The 18,774-nt window shown below is 47.4% G+C and overlaps 2 protein-coding genes across 3 annotated transcripts; one reads left to right on the forward strand and one right to left on the reverse strand.

Moving 5' to 3' along the window:
* Window positions 1-447: 447 nt before the first annotated feature.
* On the forward strand, window positions 448-5,495 carry zbtb22b (zinc finger and BTB domain containing 22b). The gene is given in 6 exon segments (XM_076754480.1): window positions 448-476; window positions 478-547; window positions 1,880-2,122; window positions 2,686-3,429; window positions 3,608-3,886; window positions 4,275-5,495. Coding segments are annotated over 6 exon segments (2,454 nt in total). The 3' UTR covers window positions 5,364-5,495.
* Window positions 5,496-10,735: 5,240 nt separating this feature from the next.
* Window positions 10,736-18,265, reverse strand: daxx (death-domain associated protein). 2 transcript variants are annotated; one of them, XM_076754481.1, is made up of 11 exons: window positions 17,927-18,265; window positions 16,918-17,160; window positions 16,242-16,703; window positions 15,555-15,686; window positions 15,323-15,439; window positions 14,949-15,180; window positions 14,637-14,806; window positions 13,960-14,116; window positions 13,299-13,866; window positions 13,034-13,169; window positions 10,736-12,866 (listed from the first exon to the last, which is right to left on the reverse strand). In XM_076754481.1, the coding sequence occupies exons 2-11, from the start codon at window positions 17,137-17,139 to the stop codon at window positions 12,807-12,809; spliced, it is 2,256 nt and encodes a 751-aa protein (XP_076610596.1). In that variant the 5' UTR covers window positions 17,140-17,160; window positions 17,927-18,265; the 3' UTR covers window positions 10,736-12,806. The 2 variants fall into 2 exon arrangements, with proteins under 2 accessions (XP_076610596.1, XP_076610597.1); XM_076754482.1 differs by having other exon boundaries at window positions 16,918-17,157; window positions 17,927-18,055.
* Between the last annotated feature and the right edge of the window lie 509 nt (window positions 18,266-18,774).

Consider the following 18,774-nt stretch of genomic DNA (forward strand, 5'->3'; position numbering starts at 1 on the left):
CGCTTCAGCCTCAGATTGTTCACTTCAAACATGAATCATCACCTTTTTCTTTGTAGTTATTTTTTTCTGTACAGTCTTTCATCTGTTTTTAGAATTTTTTGAAGATTTGCATGAAGGAGGATTAAGAAAATGATGGGAATGTTTCCACAGTATATGTGGGTATACGTGTACCTTTGAGATGATTTGGAGTAAATAAGATAAAAAGTGCTGATGTGGGTAAAATGAAGTTCATTAGCACCTGCAGCGTAATCATTTCATTCAGTTTATTTATTTATTTTTGCACTGGTATTAATATTAGAATATCAAGCCTGCATTTGAATGTGTTTGATTATTTAATTTATTTTTTGTCGGCCCAAGTCTGGCTCGTCTGTCTGGAAGCCTTTTAAAGGCGACGCGTCGCTGTCTGCCGCTGCAGGACAGATCAGATGGGAAGAACATTTCCAAAAAATGGTCCTGAAACTTCAGGGCCTGCAGAACCCGGCCGGACTCACTGCCCTCTGCTCGGCCACAGACTGTCCCTGTGAAGGCTGCGGTGTCCACTGAAACGGTGAGTTTCGTGTCCGCGGCGGCTCGTGCTTTCCGTAGCCGGCCGTCTGAGCTAGCTAGCAGGCTAACGCTCCGTCTGTAACGGTGCGATCCGAGTCTGAAGCTGTGACGGTCTGCAACTGTTTCTCTGTCTGCTGTCTGAGAGGAGAAGACTTGCATCAGCCGGACGTGCCCACAGCAGCGCCGGCCTCTCCTCCAGCCGGCGGCTTTGCTTTCGCGGCTTGTCAGCTCAAAGTGTGTTTGCAATCCAGCTGTTGATTTTCTGTGCAGCGGCGGTGGATGTGATGTGGACATTTTCTGTGCAGGCAGTAAACACATGATGGCTTGTTTTCTGCAAAGTACAAAATGACACTGTTGATCCGAGCTGTTCATAACTGTCATTATGCTGGCAGAGTGTCGTCAGTCTGAATCAGCCCTTATGATGCATGACATCCAGTAGATGTTAGATGCTGCAAGTAAGCTGCGAATATACAGAATGTGCAGCTTGTTGTCATTGCACTCAGGCACAGTGACAAGCAGCAGGGGCTGGCTGCACAAAGACACACTGTGACTGTGGCTGACAGCTGACAAAGACACTTCAGACACTTCAGGTCTTCAGCTGCACAAGCCGGTCAAGTTCTTGAGCGTCTCAAGTGGGAATAAATTGAGTTCTGGGTGAATTAAGAGTCTTTTCTCAGGGACAACATGGTCAATGGAGGGAGCTGCTTCCTTGATTGGCCCACTGTTCTCTCTGCATGTACATCTCCCTGCTCCCACACTGGTAGGATAAAGGATGGAGATGTGATTAAAGCCTCGTGTCTGAAAGTCAGTCAGGCTGAGAGGAAACCTTGAGTTATCAGGTAACATGAATTGTTGAATTACATTTTACCACTGAACACATCTGGGTTTTCACGTGTCACTGAGATGTGGATTTTATCTCCTCGTCAGCTAAAAGTAATGCAAAGCAACAGCTTCAAAAAGCTTATGATGTTCAGTTTTTGTCGAAATGTGTTGATTTAACTTTGAAATCGTTTCAGAAGCTGCAGTTTGTGGTGCTGTTCAGTTACTTTGCATCATATATACAGAGAGGTGTTTCTAATATTTTGTCCACCACTGTTGGCCCCCCAAAAAAAGATGTCTAATGACTGAGTCGGATTTCTCATGTTATGATTAGACTGTGGTTTTTTCCCTTGTGACACACCTTTATCTCACATCTTAGCCTTGATTGTGGCCTGAACACCCAAATTCAGCATAAACAAACCAGGAAGGAACGCCATAATGGAAGCAGCTGAACTTGATATTAAAATATCACTGTGGAGTGATGAAAGTTTTTTTTTTTTTTTTTACCTCCCAGATGCAGTCTCTGCCCATGGAAGTGGGCAGCAGCAGCAGCAGCAGCAGCAGCTCAGCCCCCAGCGACACATCTGGCTCGGTGGTGCAGGTGTGCTTCCCCAGCGCTCAGGCCTCGGTGCTGGACGGTCTGAACCGGCAGAGAGAAGACGGCAGGCTCTGCGACCTCTCCATCCACGTCCAGGGACATGTGTTCAAGGCCCACCGCTGCGTCCTGGCCGCCTCCTCGCCGTACTTCCATGACCAGGTGGGAGTGTTACGCTGTCGTGTCACCACAGAGAAACAGCCCAACAGACGATAAAGGAGGGTTTGCTTTAGGGCTTGGCTGCTTCATGATTGGCGAGTCGCTACCACAGCATGGCCTCAGGCTCTCAATCCAATCAGAATAGAGGCGTGGCAATGTGTATCCGTGACAGCTCCACCTCCTTATCCAGGTGTGGTCGCTTCTGCCTCCAAAAACCAAGATGATGACGGCCATGTTGCCACACTCGAGGCGTGGAAACGGTAGTCCACCCACCAATGGGTGACGTCACAGTGGGTTTATGCTTGAGCGAGACTCAAGTTTTCTAATACGCCCAGAGACATAAAATCTGTGTCAAAAAGGGTTTCAGCTGTTGCAGTGACAGTTGGTGGAGGTTGTATCGTACCTCCAGTTACCTGTCTGAGGGGCGGGCAGACAGATCAACATCAGCAGACGGCCTAAATTAACTAATCGGTTAATTTTCTGCCATGATAAGTGTGAGCAGTGGAGAGTGTGGGAGAGACACGCTCATTCTTTATTGTGGCATGTTGTTCTCCCCCCGCCCTCAGGTACTCCTGAAGAACATGTCGACAGTCTCCATCCCGGCGGTGATGGACCCGCTGGCCTTTGAGAGCGTGCTGAGCTGCGCCTACACCGGTCAGCTCCAGATGCTGCGGGACGACATCGTCAACTACCTCACGGTGGGCAGCGTCCTGCAGATGTGGCACATCGTGGACAAATGCACCGAGCTGCTGAAGGAGGGCCGGGCGGGAGGAGGGAGCAGTGGAGGAGGCGTGGTGCAGGACGGAGCCGGAGGAGGAGGAGGAGGCGAGGGGTCCGCTAACCTCGGGTGCAGCAGCAGCAACGGTGATGGAGGTGCAGGTGGTGGTAGCGGAGGCGGTAGTGATGGTGGTGTCGGTGGTGGTCAAGCCCAGGTCGTAGGGTCCAACGAGCCCCAGCGTGCCTCCCAGCCTCCCAGCCGCCCGTCAGTGAGTGAGAGCCAGTCGCCCAGCAGCACCAACTACTTCAGCCCCAGGGACGGGAGCAGTTTTGGGGCGGGCGCAGCCGCAGCTGGGGCCTCAGTGGACGGAGGCGGGGCGAGCAACACCCCCAGCTACTGCACCCCATCGGGAGGGGAGGAAGCCTTCCTCATTGAGGAAGAGGAGGAGGAAGTAGAGGAGGAAGAGGAGGAGGTGTTGTATCACCAGAGGAAGAGAGGAAGAGGAGGAGGCAGCGGGAGGAGGAAGAAAATGAGCTCAGTGTCAGAGCAGGAAGTTGGGGTCAGCGACAGCTTTGGCGTGTCGTCCTATCAGGTGAGGTGTGAGGGTCCAGGTTCTCCTTCCTTTAAAAAAACTTTACGGTTTACGAAACTGCTTTGAAACACTCAGTTGTCAAACTGCTTTTTCCCTGAAAATACAAAGTTTTCACTGACAACAAAGACCAGATGTCTCTTATTAAATGAATAATAACCTGAAATATTTCAATTGAAAGGACGGGGATGACTCAGCGTTGCCGCCGCAGAAGCGTCCCACCTACAGCCAGCCCAGCATCATGCCTCGTAAACAGTGGGTGGTGGTGAAAACCGAACGCATGGAGGACGACGACCTCATCGTAGTGTCCGGGGAGGAGGGAGGAGAGGACGAGGAGGACGAAGATGAGAGGGAGATGGAGCTGGCCAGAGAGAGGGAGAGGAGTGACTTCAACATCTCCAACGTGAGGAGCCTTTCAGCAGAGCTGGGGGGCAGAGCCGACAACGACATGGACTCACAGGTGAGCTGGTGGACTTTTCATGTGATTAAAGCATACTTCTAATCCAAACCTGGTGGAAACTGACTGTGTGGTTTTTATACCACCAGCGGGGGGCGCCAAAGTTGCATGTTTCAAATTGTACACAAAGAGTCTGAAGCTCAGACAGCTTCTTTCTTAAGGTCAAAGTGAAACTCGGCCCTCTCAGCCCGGGCGACGTGCAAAACAAATACGTTTCTTTAAACTTAGAAACTTTTCTAGATTTGAGCAGCACGTGAGAGCATCTGAGCATCCGGCTACACCACCTGGTGCAGACTGAGGGCTCCATGCAGTCTGGGAAAAATACATGAAGTGTTTCTAAGTAATTGTTCTGATGCAGCAAAAAGAACAACTCTTCCCTGTTTGACTGCAGGTGGACTACTGCCAGTCTTCAGAAGACTACCTCAAGTTTGAAGGCAGTTTAATGGACCAGACTTTAGCTCAGCACCTTCACGACGGTGCGGCAGGTCAGAGCCAGAGCGCCAACCGTGCCGTCTCAGCGCTGCTGGGCCAGGTTCAGTCTGCAGCCACGGCCCGGGCCCAGCTCTTCCCCCTGGACATGCAGGGGAACCAGATCCTCCTCTACAGCCAGGCCTCTGGACTCTCTCTGGACGCCGCCGCCCCTCCCCTGGGGATGGCAGGTGGTATGATCGGAGGAGCCTCTTTCAAAGGTCCCAGCCTGGAGCACGGAGCGGTCCACCTGTCGGTGCACGGCGGTTTGGGGGTTGATGGCATGGATGGTGGCGGGGTTGGAGGTGGAAGTGGGGGTGGTGGCAGTAACAGCAACACGGGGGGTTCAGGGAAAGTGTTTATGTGCCACTGTGGTAAGACCTTCACCCACAAGAGCATGAGGGACCGCCACATTAACATGCACCTGGACCTGAGGCCCTTCCACTGTCCCGTCTGCGCCAAGAAGTTCAAGATGAAGCATCACCTCACAGAGCACATGAAGACGCACACAGGCCTCAAGCCCTACGACTGCCTCGGCTGCGGCAAGAAGTTCATGTGGCGCGACAGCTTCATGAGACACCGCTCGCACTGCGAGAGGCGCAGCGGGCTGGGAGAGAGCGGCGAAGGCGGGAGTGGTGGCGAGGGAGGGAGACGAGGAGGAGGGGGAGGTGAGGATGGGCCAGATTTGATTTCCTCGCCTCACCTCCTCCTGTCCGCAGGTGAGGGAGGACAGGGCGGCATGCTGGGAGGAGGAGGCAGAGGAGGGGTGCCGGTTTCTTCTCCACACCTTTCAGGCTCCGTTCTGTCGCCGCAGCACGCCGGCGTCTCAGCCACAGGAAGTAGCAGCAGTAACGGCAGCGGCGCTCCTCTGAGCAGCAACATGGCCTCCGCGGGGGTCGTCTCTCAGAGTCCAGGTCAGGGATCAGGGATGTTTGGCGGTCTAGGGTTGGGTCGAAGCGTGTGTGACGAAGACGTGTGTGAAGTCAGTGCCAATGACAGTAGCGTGACTTAAACCAAAACTGTGTCCAGCGGGTTCCTCCTTCTCAGCAAACAGTCGTGCTTCTGGTTCCTGCTGCTCATTTTACGACATCGTAAACTCTTAACTGCCAACGCGCAGCGTTCCGAGCAGGAAGCGTGTGCGAGGCTCCCGCTGGACACACAAACCTGGAGAACCCGTCGGTGTTTGTAGAGAAATGGAACTTTGAGATTCCAGTCGACTGTTGTGCCGTGAAGTTTCTCAAATAGACTTGTGGTCGTGCCGATGCCATCTTAAATTATCCTCAATTCTCGTACCGCAAAGACTTTAGGAAACTCGCCTCCGAAAAGTGGCCTCATTAAAAATGGACCTCTTGTCTCAGTGAGTAAGCTATTGTTTTAAATATCCGAGAGGTTACTAAAGTTTATTTTTTTGGTTTTGTGTCGAGAGGAAACCAAAAATGAAAAGACAGCGCTTCACTAAACTGTTACCTTCCGTGGCGACGTTATAGTATCAGTAGAGTAGAATAATGGCTGTTCTAACTTGCTGTGAGTTTCTGCAGTGTTGTATTGTATCACTGTCATATGATTTACATGAACAAAACCACAAATCTGCCAGAGAAAACCTTAACGGAGAAAAGAAGCTGAAGTTGCAGATTAGTGTGTTTTCTTCGCTGACGGCAGCAGTGGTGCATCTCTGCCTCAGTGTCCCATGCAACGAGCACTGCCAAGATGTTTTCAGTGATACTGCGGCGCTGCTTTGCTTGAAGCCCCTTCTGGATTACAGTAACAGGCACAATCATTCGTCCTCATCGCCCTGATCGGTGGCAGACGTCGATTCTCACCCGACAGGAACAGTTCGGTCTTATTGCTGCTTACTCATTCATCTCCTCCAGCCTGTGGCCGGGGAGCTCTGCCTCATTCAGATCAGTTTTCCAAACTTAACGTGTGGCTGTCGAAGCAGCAGAAGTCGGAGATGAAGTTGTCTGTCTCTTTTCCGTCATGGTCCAGGTCTACATAAACACACTACCTGACCGGTGAGCTCAGAGCTGCTCAGCAGTGGAAGCCCCCGCTGCTCTCAGTTTTGCTGCCGTCACCTGCTTTCACTTTCTTGTTGTTCACAGAGTTCTCGCGCTTTGAGAAGTATATTATCAGTGTAAATATATAGAAATATATGTCGTTTACTCCTCAGACCTGGGACAAATACTAACCTGTAATAGTGATGCGTTTGCTGCTGTCTGGCCTGCTTTGGAAGGAGTTAATCTTCCCCAGAAATCATCCTAAGCTGCAGTGCGTCACTGTTCGATTCAGTGAAGAGTATTAAAACCAAGCAATGCTAGATGGTGGTCTCACCTCAGCTACACAGTGTGTTTACAAGCGTACCTCCTCTGAATGGTTCACCAAGTAGATCTGAATCAAGTTATGGACCCAAATGAAAAGAAAACCTCCTTTTTCAGCAACTCAAACATTAGTTTAATTCTTTTAACATTACAGATGTGTTCAGCGCTACACGTTTCATTTTCTTCTTCATGGGGAGTTCTTTGTCTTTGAATTCCAGTATTTTCCGCTGGTCCCACAATATTTTAAAAGCATCATTGAGTCCTGCGGGTCCCAACCTCCCAATAGTCTAGAAATGTTGAGAGAAAGGTTTCTCTTTATGGACAGTGGAGGCACAGTGAGCAGCGTTTCCCTCGCTGTTCGTGTGGATCAGCAGTGGTTTTCCTCTGACACCTGTTCCCGCTTTGGTCCTGGAAACAGTCCAGGAGCTTTGTTATGAGGAAAGAACTAGTTTAAAATGAGCTAAAGATTGGTTCAGGTCAAAGTTTTCTCAGAAGTGCGGATTAAGATTTCAAATAAAGAGTAAAACCAGCAGCCAGCGGTGTTTGGATTTCACTCTGTGGAACTAACTGAAGGAAATGCAAATATCTGACAAACGTCCTGAATTTTATACAACCCTGATTCTAAAAAGTTCAAGCTTAAAACAGGATGTGATCATTTGCTAATCATTTTTGACAAATACTCAACTGAAATCAGTCCAATATATTTAATGTCTAACCCCATCAGCTTCACTGATTTTTCTAAATATCTGCTTATTGTGAATCTGATGCAGCAACATGTTTCACAGACTGAAAGATGTGGAACGCTTCAAAAACACCTGTTTGGGTCATTCCACAGGTAAACAGGCTCATTGGTGACAGGTGAGAGGATCATGATTGGGTATGAAAGAGGCGTCCTGGAAAGGCTCAGTCGATCACATGATTGACTAAAGGACGTCACTACACTGATGTTTTACACAGCGTCCAGACTTCTTTGGATTCAGGGTTGTATTTCTTTTTTTGATTGTCTTCATTTTATTAACAGCGGTAATAATTTAACACTACTAACTGATTAGTTGACAGGCAAAAAAAAAATTCACTGACTCACTTCTGATACTCTATTATTATGAAAAACAGCATCAGGTGGAAGAAAATCCTAAACATTTTGCAGTTGCAGGCGTTTTTCTCTCTGTCCATTGTTGAGTCTCACCTTTGGACACCATCGTTTTATCATCACCGTCATCACTTTAGACTTGTTATGAAGAATTAATCGAATAACAATAATAGAAACTCTAGTAATAGTAGCCATGTTTTATCACCGCTGAATACATTTTTTGGGGACAGACGGTGATTTGTGGGACCTCAGCACTTGAAGTTGATCATCGTTCACTCGCAGGAAAACAAACATGAAATCAGTGTGTTTCCTCTGAACCTCACAGAACTGTAACCTCACGTCACACACACACACTCCTCCTCCTCCTCCTCCTCCTCCTCCTGTGCTGTACCTGTGCTGAACTCTTTCATTTACACACATCAGTGCTGTGTGATGCGTTTAGGGACCACACTGGACACGTACTGTTAGCACTACTGATGACACACACTGACCACAGAAGGTGCACAGTGTCAATAATTGCTGCCTGTTTTTTTGTTTTTTGTTTTTTTTTTTCCCATTAAAACACAGAGTTGTCATGTTTGTAACATTAATTATTTCTGTTTGTAATAATTTGATCTTAAAGTGGGAACGAAACAAGTCGTCGGTACATCGTTTAAAATGAACGTGTGTTTGTTCCACGACAGCAGTTTAACCGACATTAAATATTAATTCACCACATCACCAGATATCTCAGTGTTAAACTACACAAAAATCAGGAAAACACTCCAAACACAGTCCACCGCTGATGCTGATGCTGCTTCTGCTTCTTCTTCTTCTAGTTGTTCTTCTTCGTTGTCGTCTTCTTCTTCGCCGTGTTCATCTTCTAAATTTCTGCATCGTCTTCTGCTTCTTCTTCTTCCTCCGCGTTGTCGTCTCATTTTTCACGGTCGTCTTCATCGTCTAAACCTCCTCCTCCTCCTCCTCCTCCTCCTCCTGCGTCGTCGTCTTCTGCTCGCTCTTCTCTTTCTTCTTCTTCGGATCGGTCACCGGAGCCGCTTGTTGCGCCTCATTGTCCATCGCTTCTTACCTTAATACATCATCATCTTTATCAATGTGCTGTGAATCTCATCCAGGTGTAACCTAAATCTAAACATTTGGCCCACTCTAAATAAAAAACAGTGGGATTAATCAACGTTGGTACAGAAAAGGGTTTTCTGGAAGAGAAAACTCATTACTACGACCTTAAATTGAACGTTTGATCAGTATTTGCGGCCAGATGTGTGCCCCCTTGTGGTCACAGTTGGTACTGTTCCAGATTAAGACTATAGGATAACTGTGTGTGTTTATGAAGCTTTGTGGCTCTGTTCTTGTTTCACTCCCATGTCTAACGTACTTAAATTAAACCAAACTGTGCAGAAGACGTCCTCCAGTGTACCAGTGCAGCTACAGCACAGGGCAGGCAGTGATGGGAGAAATATTACACATGACCTCATCAACAGTTTGCATGCCTTCAGAGATGGTTTACATTTGCAGTTACACAAAGCAAAGAGACGTAGGATCTGACCTTTTACCTTCTGTGAAGGAGCAGTTTGGATATTTTCATACGCAGGCTCGGAGCTGGGCCTGAGTGAGAGGCCCGCTGGCTGTTGTGTGTGTTTGCTCCGTGCTCCAGATGTGTTTGTGGGTTATTTTGGTTTCACATTTGTTCCTGTTTGTTTCCTCCACTGCTGAACAGCCACAGAGAAAACACAGGATGATTGTAAGAGCAGAATGTGTGAGGAATGTGAAATGGTGATCTGAGGCCTTTCGTATGTGTGGAGTTCAAGACATTAGAAGTGAGCCGAGTCTCAGAGTGAATGTACGTGAAGAAGAGGAGCGACTTTATCTGTGTGTTGATGAGAAAGAGGCGTTTTGTGTTCAGAGGCTCAATCAGAAATATGTGGATTGTGCTTGTGAAAGCAGGGCGAGCGAGGGGAGATGAAATGATCAATGAGAAAAAAAGATTTCTCCTCTTTTCTGTAACAGCCCTGATGTTAGATTCTGTAACGCTCAGTCAGCTACAGCTCAGACGTAAACACGACACAGGAAGGTTAAATTCAAGTGGAAGACGTTTGCACTGATGTGCATCGCAGGACTTTACAGTTAACCAACAGCTCAACATGTGGTCTGCACAGTGTGAATCTCATGGAAACACAAACACAAAAACTATGTAAAAAAAAAAGAAAAAGGCTGTTGTAATTTGATCTGGTTATATCTCCTCCACATCTCCAAATTTAGCATTAAGTGCCCTCAAATTCTAAAGCGTCCAGGAAGTGATTCTTAAAAGACTTCGAGGGGCCTGACGCTTTGTTATTTCACTGCCTTCTGGAGGATTAACGCGATGGACGCTTGGTGTGTTGGTACATTCCTTCAGGAGACGGCAAAGATGGACGCATCGGCGTGGAAAGCTGCTGAAAACTGGACTGACGTTTTATTTTCATACATTCCACAAACTATGTGACACAACACGTCTCCTGACTGACCAGCTGATTGTTGAACAGAAAATTGTCAATAGACATTTTTATGTAAATCCTGAGTGGTACTAATCATGTAATAAAGTACAGTCCATCAATATTCACCTCTGACCTGTATCAAAATAATGGATTAATAAATTATTTGGTGCAAATGATGTCTGAGTTTGTCTTCAAGTCTCAGAAAATCTAAATAAATCTCGCTTGTTTGCAGCTGCGGGGCCTAAATGTCTCAATGTTCAGAGAAAACTGTAACTGCAACAGCAACAAACACATTAATTAATGTTGCAATGAGGTAAAGAAGCTCCAACAAGGGATTCAACGATGCAGCCTTTTCTCTCCTGATGCATCTCATCTGCTGACAGCGTACAGGTGTGTCGGCAGTGTCCTCTTTTATCCACGTTTAAAATCTGAACAGGTAACACGAGGACAAGGATGAAAAAAAAAAAAGGGGTGAACGGGTGAAAAATCCAAATAAACAGAGGCTGCGTAGTAAAAAAGTATTTCTTTTATTATCAAAAATGAAAAGAAAAAATTCACAGTGAACAATGGATCACTCTCCTGCATAAATGAGGCCTGACAGGTCGCAGTCACGTCAACGACATTCCAGTAAGTTTGAGGAGTGCGTCCTCCAAAACACGGTTTCACCAGTCAGCAGAACCGAAACGGGGATTCAGGGGGAGAGGACAAAAACCGGGTTTGGCGAGAGGAGGACTTTCCAGTCTAGTGCTTTGATTAAGACAAAAATAAACTTTATTTGAAAGCTGGCGGGGAAGTGTTTTATCTGAACACCCAGCCAATCAAAAACCTGTGAAAGCAGCACTAACAGCTCAAATCATGACAGAGTGTATGAGAGTAATCGTGTGTGTCGGAGTCAAACTGGACTTCCTTCAGAGCTGGTTTGACCTTCGTTCGGGTCGAGACAAAACCAGCGTGGACGCGTTCCACTTGGCTGGGCTGAACCTGTGAGGTGACATCATGCAGTTATCCGGGCTGGACTCAACTGTTTGAGACGCGTCTGCATCTTGAAGAAACACTTTTGTCCTGCAGCTGCTTAAAGGACAAGGCTTTTCTTCACGTCAACAAATCCCACGCAAAGACCAAAACCAACCAACACGTCCATGTCCCTGCTCTCAGACCCGAGCCCACCGGTTCCTACTGAGGGTTAAACCTTTAAAATGGGTCACAAACGAGGTTTTACTTATCAAAAAAAATCCAAGAACAACTGGGCACTAAAGTTTTTAGCAAACGTTACTCAAGAAGGAGTAAATGCTGAGAAAGTTTATTTGTCTGGGACTATTTTCAGCCGTGGAATAATACTCACGTGGCAGCAGGAGGGTGTGTGTGGAACTGACTTGTGCATGTTCAGTTTAATGAAGGTAACAGTGTGGCTCTGAGATCTATCAGGCTTTGGATACAGTCAGAGTGAAGCAACAATTCTTCAATGATTTGGGTCTTTTCATGGAATTTGACGACGATGCAGAATATTCCTGACCTTCTCCTTCAAACACTGGCTCGCTAGAAGCCCTCAGTCAAACCAAAATCTATCTAGAAACTATTCAGCTATCCTGCAGCAGAGATAACTTATTTCATTACAAACCTAAAAACAGAAATATGGTGGGAAACAACAGAAGGAGAAATGTTAAAACGTCAGCGTTGCTGCACTGCTGCAGTAGTACAAACCACCACACAGCTCACTAATTCAATGCATAAATAGCAACAGTAACTCAACGTCATCTCCAAGTGATACTCCATACAGACCGCCCCGTCCTTTATGAGGAAAATGCGACGGAAATATAAAAATGTAAACAAACTGGAGGCGAGCTGACGCAGCCCTCGCCATCGAGCGTCCGTGAAAGCAGAACTCCACGTCGAGGCCTCGCGTCCCGACGCACAGCTCGTTTGTTCAGGCACTGATTTCTGACCTAAACCACGCTAACAAAAGGTCAAGCCCGGAGACGATCGTCCAAAGAGAAGTGGTTTCAGCTGTGCGCTCAGAGCAGCTCAAAGCTCTCATCAGTGCTACCACCAACTGGACGCCAGGCGCATTAGTAGTATTGCACCGAAAGGCAGGAAGCAGGAAGCAGGCGTCCGGCTGCTTGGATCAGCCGACAGACTGCGGCCAAAAGGTCAGCCGAGGTCGACGTCAGCCAGCGTTTCTCCGCTGGGAGGAATGACAGCTGTGTTCTGTGGGGCGCGCAGCAGAAGAAGAAGAGGGCTCCCCAAACCCCGATTTTCCAAAAACCTCGTCCTGTTTCGGCAGCTTTCCTCCTCACTTTACCGAGTCCTTTAAAAAACACGTGGCTTTTGTTTAGCAATGTGTGATCATGTGACACGAGGTACTAAATTCGTAGCTTCCTCTGTCTTCCACAGCCATGAATGGCTGCTGTGTTTTTGGCTGAAATCTGACGTCGGCAATTTCTTCATTTTGACTCATTTTGAAACTTTTTTTGGTCTTTAATTCTTAAAGACACTCCTCAGAGAGGCCGGCCTTCAGGACATCGGGGCCAGAAAACAGGCGACATGTGGAGGATTCCTGCAGGACAGTGCGAGGTCAAAGGTCATTCGGAGTCTGACAGGACGATGATCTCATCCGGGTCACACTGGGTGGCCACGTTGACCTGGAAACACAGACGGTGGAACGGTTAGGAAACGTGCAGTCTGACTGAACTGAAACCAGTTTCACAGATCTTCTCGTCTGTTTTTGCTTCAAAGCTCTGAGTTCATCACTTTATTTCATCTGAATATCAAACATGAGAGATGACGTCTCATCCGTACGCGGCCCCACCTTGTTCTTCTTGGGAGGCGGCGTCAGCTGTGAGCTGCTGACTATTTCCTGTGTTGGAGTGTCTGCTCGGCTCGGCTCGGCCTGCTGCGGAGGGCTGCAGCTAAAAACTCCCATGTCCAGAGGGATGTCCGCCTCGCTGAGGAGGGAGCGATGGGTGGGTGCAGAGTGGGGTGGGGTGGGGGGGAGTCAAGAAGAAAGAAAACGTGAAACACAATCCAATAAATGAATCTAGAGCCATGTTATCATCAGCTGAAGCTATGCCTACCTGTCATGGACGATTATGTGCTTTGTGTTTTGGGGGTTCCCTGATGTAATGTCCTCCCTCTTCCTCTTCTGGCTCCTCGTCATTCTGGAGCTGGGAGGCGGCGACGTGCCGTTGGTGGTCTGCGTGTCGCATTTTTCTACTGTGACTGCTGGTGAGAGGGGCGCAGACACCCCATTGGCTGCTACCGGCGAGACTGCTGCGGGGTCACTGGTGCCTTTGCTGGTGCTCACCAGCACGACTGAGACGTGATTGGAGGAATCTACAGGCTCCTCTAACCCCGCGAGGTTACCATTAGACAACGGCCCCTGGTGATCAGTCTGCATTGGCTCTGATTGGCTGGGGCTGTGTCTAGGGGAGGGGATGTCAGACAGCGGCGATATTTGGGACTCGCTTTCATCAGAAAGAGGACTGAGCCCACTTGTGACCGGCTCCTCGTCCTCATCTTTCACGCTTCCTTCTTCCGCTGCAGAGACGCTTCCTGACACCTGGTCGGTCTGATCCTCCTTGTTGGCACCGTCACACGCTTCCTCGGCCTCGTTACTGTCGTCTTCCTCGTTCTCCTCATCGTCTATAAACAGACAAAAACAATGAATGGCAGTGGCAGGAAAACCGACTAAAATCACGACTTTAAACACTTCTGCGTGCACGTCTCTGCTCTGACCTGGTCCGTCCTGCTGAGTGCTGGCCTGGATCTCCTCCTCGATGTCTGGGTCCGACGACTCATCTTCTTCCTCGTCATCCTCCTCCATCTCCTCTTCGTCCTCCTCTGCCGCTCCGTTCACCTCTTTTTTGTCTTCTCCGCTTTCTGATTTGTGGCCCTGAAAATAAGATGTGTGAGGTTCAGACGAAGCAGAAGGTCGGGGACAGGTGTGGTGTTGGCGTCGTAAATAAAGATCAATCCAAACGCCTTCTGGGTTGGAAACAATATGAAGCTGCACTTCAATTTGCCGTTTTCCCACCCTGATCAGCGGTGGCTGTGTTCCTGCTGCTTGAGGGAGCACACCCATGTTTTTATGAGTTTTCACTACGAGTTATTGTTTCATTACAGCAGACGCTTTTCCAAAAATATCATCTCTTCACCACGTTTCTTGTACCTTTGAGGACACCAGTGATTTCTGATTAATTCCATGCTTTATTACTATATAGTTTGTACAATATTGTTGAGAATGTTAACAGCTCAGATGCATCAAAACAAATCTGCCGCAGCGGTGCATTCATGTGCATGTTCAAGAAAATCTGTCAAGCAAGACCCTCGTTTCATATGGAAACACGAAACCAAGAGCGTGACAGCAGGAGAAGTCTGTGATGGCTTCCCTCCTTCCACAGATGCTCTCGTACCTCTTTGTCCTTGCTGTTTCTCTCCAGCCGTTTGGTCCTCTCCTGCTCCTCTGTGTCCTCCTGTTTGACAGCGTACTTGTTGATGACCTCCTCCAGATGGGACAGAGCCACTTCTCTGTTGGACCGAAGCTTCCGCAGCAGCGATTGGTCCGACAGAGCCGGGTCTGTGGCTGCGGAGGGTGGAGGAGAAAAGGGCACGGGTGGGAACGGGGGTGAGGGGGGACGGGCAGAAAAAAGAGGGAGGACAATAAGTCTGAGTTAGAGACAGTGAATGTATATTCTGTCATTCCTGTCAGTCTCTCAGAGCCTCACCCATCCTGTAGGAGTCAGTGAGGTGCGAGCCGAAGTTGTACACCATGTCCAGGTGACGTCTGTTCTGCATAAGGGTCCCGGTCTCCCTGAAAGCCTCCTGGGCAATCTGGACCAGCTGTTTTCTGCTCAGGCACAGTTTGTGGCGCTCGCTGGCCCGCAGCACCTGCTGGAGGATGTCTTGGTAATCCGGAGGGTTCCTCTGAGCCTCAGGACTGTTGATGAACCGCTCGATCTGCATATCAAAGACACGCACTTTAAAACTAGAACTCCAGTCCACATTCTGCCAGCAGACACACGGACATGTCTGTGGTTTGTTCACTCATCTGCTGACAGCTGCTGACTACTGAACTTGGCACATGGTACAACCAGCTCACCTTCCTGTTGATCTCAGGATAACGAGTGCTACTGTAGGGGATCCTATGCTCAATGACTCGGCCTGTTAGCGTGCTGCAGCCCTTTAGTTCACACAGCTTTTCATAAATCTTCATCATCTGGAAGAGAGGAAGAAGAGGACAGATGGAAGAGGTGTGAGTTGCCACACAACGCGCTGCAATGGCTCTTTTCACAGCTGTCGGAGCCCCGAGCTGCATCAAACTCCAGCCTGACCTTGCGTTTGAGCTTGTGCTCCTGGATGTACAAAGATTCATCAGACGCCAGGTCGTCTAAACTCAGTTCGGCCTGCTGCAGGCGGCGGATCTCGTCGTTGTACACCTTCAGCAGGTTCTCCAGGTACGCTATCTGAGGGAAATTGAGAACATACACGAAGGGTGACTTCTGGTCAAGAGGTTAAGAAGTAACCCTGGTTAGCTTTGTGTTTGTTCTATCAAGTTGTATGTCCAGCAGACACAGATGTGAGTGCCACATTCAAGCCATTCCTTTGCTTTTTTTTCCCCCTCCTCTGGATCTGTAAACTGGCTTTTCAGCTCACAACACTAAAAGTGTCAACCTGACAGAAAAGGCATCCTGGCTCTCCACCTGAGAGACGCATCCCTCGTCAAGTTAGCAAAGTAACAGCAAAATGTGAAGACAACACAATGACTTGAATTATTTTAGCTGCAGATCAAGTCAAAAGAAGAGGCTGAACACAGTCAGCTCAAAGTGACTGTAAAGTGACAGACTGGACAGAAATCTCTGTAACAATTAAATTTAAAAGAAGTGAAAGTTTTAATTTTTCATGTAATCAACTGACCAACCCTGTGTGCTATGAGAGGTATCAGAAATCATCCCAACAAAATTATAACTACTACAATCAGCAGCAGAATGACTTCCTCAGCCAGTGTGTTCAGCACTAACCTGTTTCCTGGACGCCCTCTTCGCCTTTCTCTCTGCACCCTCTTCCTCCTTTTTATTGTCCTCCCCGCCCTCCTGCTGCCCTGAAGTGGAAGGTTGCTGATCCTCCACTGGCGGTTTCGCTCCTTCGTCCTTCCCCTCCATCTTGACTTCAGTCTTGTCTTTACTTTTGAGCATAACAGAGGTAGACTGGTGAGAAGCTGATGTTGAGGTACAAGGCCCGGGCTCGACCTTGGTGACGTTCTGCCTCCTCTTGGCTGCATGCTGCTTTAGTACAGTGCACAGTTCATTGATGTAGACAAAGGTTTTGGAACGATTCGCCTGGGCGCGAGTCAAACATCTTCCCAACGTGTTCCTGAACTCCACGGACGACAGATAGTCCGGGCAGGCCTTGGAATGCTTGGTTTGGAGGAAGGTCAGGACCTCGGGACAGTCCTGAGTGAGAGCTGAGCAGTGCTCCACAAACTGCGGGGATGGAGAAGAAAAAAAAAAGAGGAGGTGCGAGAAGGCAAGGTGAGAGAGGAAGGACACACGGTATGAGAACACATACAGCAACAGCACATCGTGATTCAGGCTTTTCCAGTTACAGAAATGAATCATTAAGCAAACAAAACACTGTTGGTAGCGATCAGCCTCTTTGAATGAAATCACCAGTTTGTGTCCCTTCATGGAAGCTCACCTCAGTGAACAACCTCTGATTCTCCACCTGCAGAACATGCGTCTGCTTCTTCGCTGAGGCGAAAGGCGACCGGGTAATGTGGGTCGGGACGGGCTGCTGAGCTTTGAGCGTCGAGACATTTTGGGCTTGAGAGGACGAGGTGGAGGGTTGAGGACTCTCCTCTTCATCATCATCGTCGAGGACTATGATCTTATCTGCCATCGAGGCGGGAGCCACCGCCATCAAAAATGTTGGTAGTGTCTGCTTCAGAAAATACAAACAGCGAGAACGTTTGAGAGCAACAGAAAGTACGAGGTGTCAAAGAAGCAGCAGGAAGTTGAAACCTTGATATCAGTCAAAATGAAACTTAAAGCAGACTTGGTGAGTAGTGGGAAATCAGGACAGGGTTTGGTTTCAATATCAACATCAATACTGCACCAAAGTTTTGGCACAGATAAGACAATACTTCCCCAGATGTCTTCATTGGAGGAATATAAACATATTCTCTAAAATTGTCCAAATTATGTTTTAAAACAGGAAGCAGCATTCTGTTGTTCCTGCTTCTCAAAAGTCAAGATTTGAGGCTTTTCTTTGTCTTACGTGATAGTTAACTGAAGATATGGGGTTTTCCACTGGTGAAACTGGCAACTTTAAAGACACCAGTTTGGCCTCTGGGAACTCATAAGGGGCATTTTTACTATTTTTCATCCGTTTTATTGAACAAATCAACACAACACGCATGAACACACACAAACACGGTCATATATTGTGAATTTTGCCATGGAGCTGCAACACTGCTCCTTCATTCACGGGCAAGCACAGAAGCCATTAGACATCTGCCGTTTTGTTGCCTGTGGTTTAAGAAATGAAACGAAAAGCCCCGAGTGTTTCCGAACACTTTCAGTGAAACTGAACAGTTCAGAAATGGAAGCTTGATGACACAGTACATTACAGACAGATAGGAAATTACACAAAAACTGTCGTAAACACACATTTCTGAACTGACACACACTGACACACTCATACATACCTCTTGTTTATGAGCTGCTTGACGCGACACCAAAACAGGCTAATGTTCCACCACGAGGCATCATTTAAATGTAGTGTTCGAGTTAGCTAACATTAGCAGTAGGTAGCTAGTTAGCTTTACGGTTAGTCAGCTAAGTAAGAACATAACGAGCCCACGGAAACGCCCGCACGCTGTTTTTTATTACATAACTTAACTGAAGAGACAAAATAAATCCGCGATACTCCTTAAAACCGTATTTTTAATCCTACAGACTTTCTGTTTACTAAAACAATGCTGAGGAACTTGTTTACGCTGTCGACTCGAGACAGAAAGTGTACCCGCTAAAGTCATACCAGCATCAATGCCTCTGATTGGTTGATGGATGGGTTTCAGTAGTAATGTCGTTTGCCATTGGGTGAATCCTCCCCTTAAATACCATTTATGTATTTTTTAAACGGATGTTTTTTTTAAACATCGCGGATTACGTCTAAATTACGTTAAACTTACATAAACGATTACACCGTGCGAAAAAAAAAGAAAAGAAAACGAATGAAAAGATATAATTAATCTCAATTCATGACTATATATCGGACGGCTGAGATTAAACAACTAAATGACGCGTATTATTTCATTACTCTGTATTATGTGTCTATTCAAAATATAACACTTTCAATTAGGTACTAGAATACCGCTCCAAAACAGAAAGTATGCGCATGTAGTTTTATTCTGAAAAGGACAACGGAAGTCACTCTTCCCCATTAGTTTTAGCTTAACTTTTACTCGATTCGATATTCTAATATTTACTGTGCAGTCACTTTTGTTTTACTACACTAAAAAAAAAAAAAAAAAAAACGCCACCACAGTAATTA

The sequence above is a fragment of the Chaetodon auriga genome, chromosome 17, assembly GCF_051107435.1.
Source record: "Chaetodon auriga isolate fChaAug3 chromosome 17, fChaAug3.hap1, whole genome shotgun sequence".
Classification (NCBI taxonomy): domain Eukaryota; kingdom Metazoa; phylum Chordata; class Actinopteri; order Chaetodontiformes; family Chaetodontidae; genus Chaetodon; species Chaetodon auriga.

Excerpts from the sequence above, each read along its gene's own strand:
- daxx (XM_076754481.1), bottom strand. The coding sequence starts at position 17,139 with ATGGCGGTGGCTCCCGCCTCGATGGCAGATAAGATCATAGTCCTCGAC. Across the intron at positions 14,807-14,948 it reads CACTGACTCCTACAGGATGG|CCACAGACCCGGCTCTGTCG; the intron begins GTGAGGCTCTGA and ends CACCCTCCGCAG. Across the intron at positions 12,867-13,033 it reads CGCCTCCCAAGAAGAACAAG|GTCAACGTGGCCACCCAGTG; the intron begins GTGGGGCCGCGT and ends CTGTGTTTCCAG.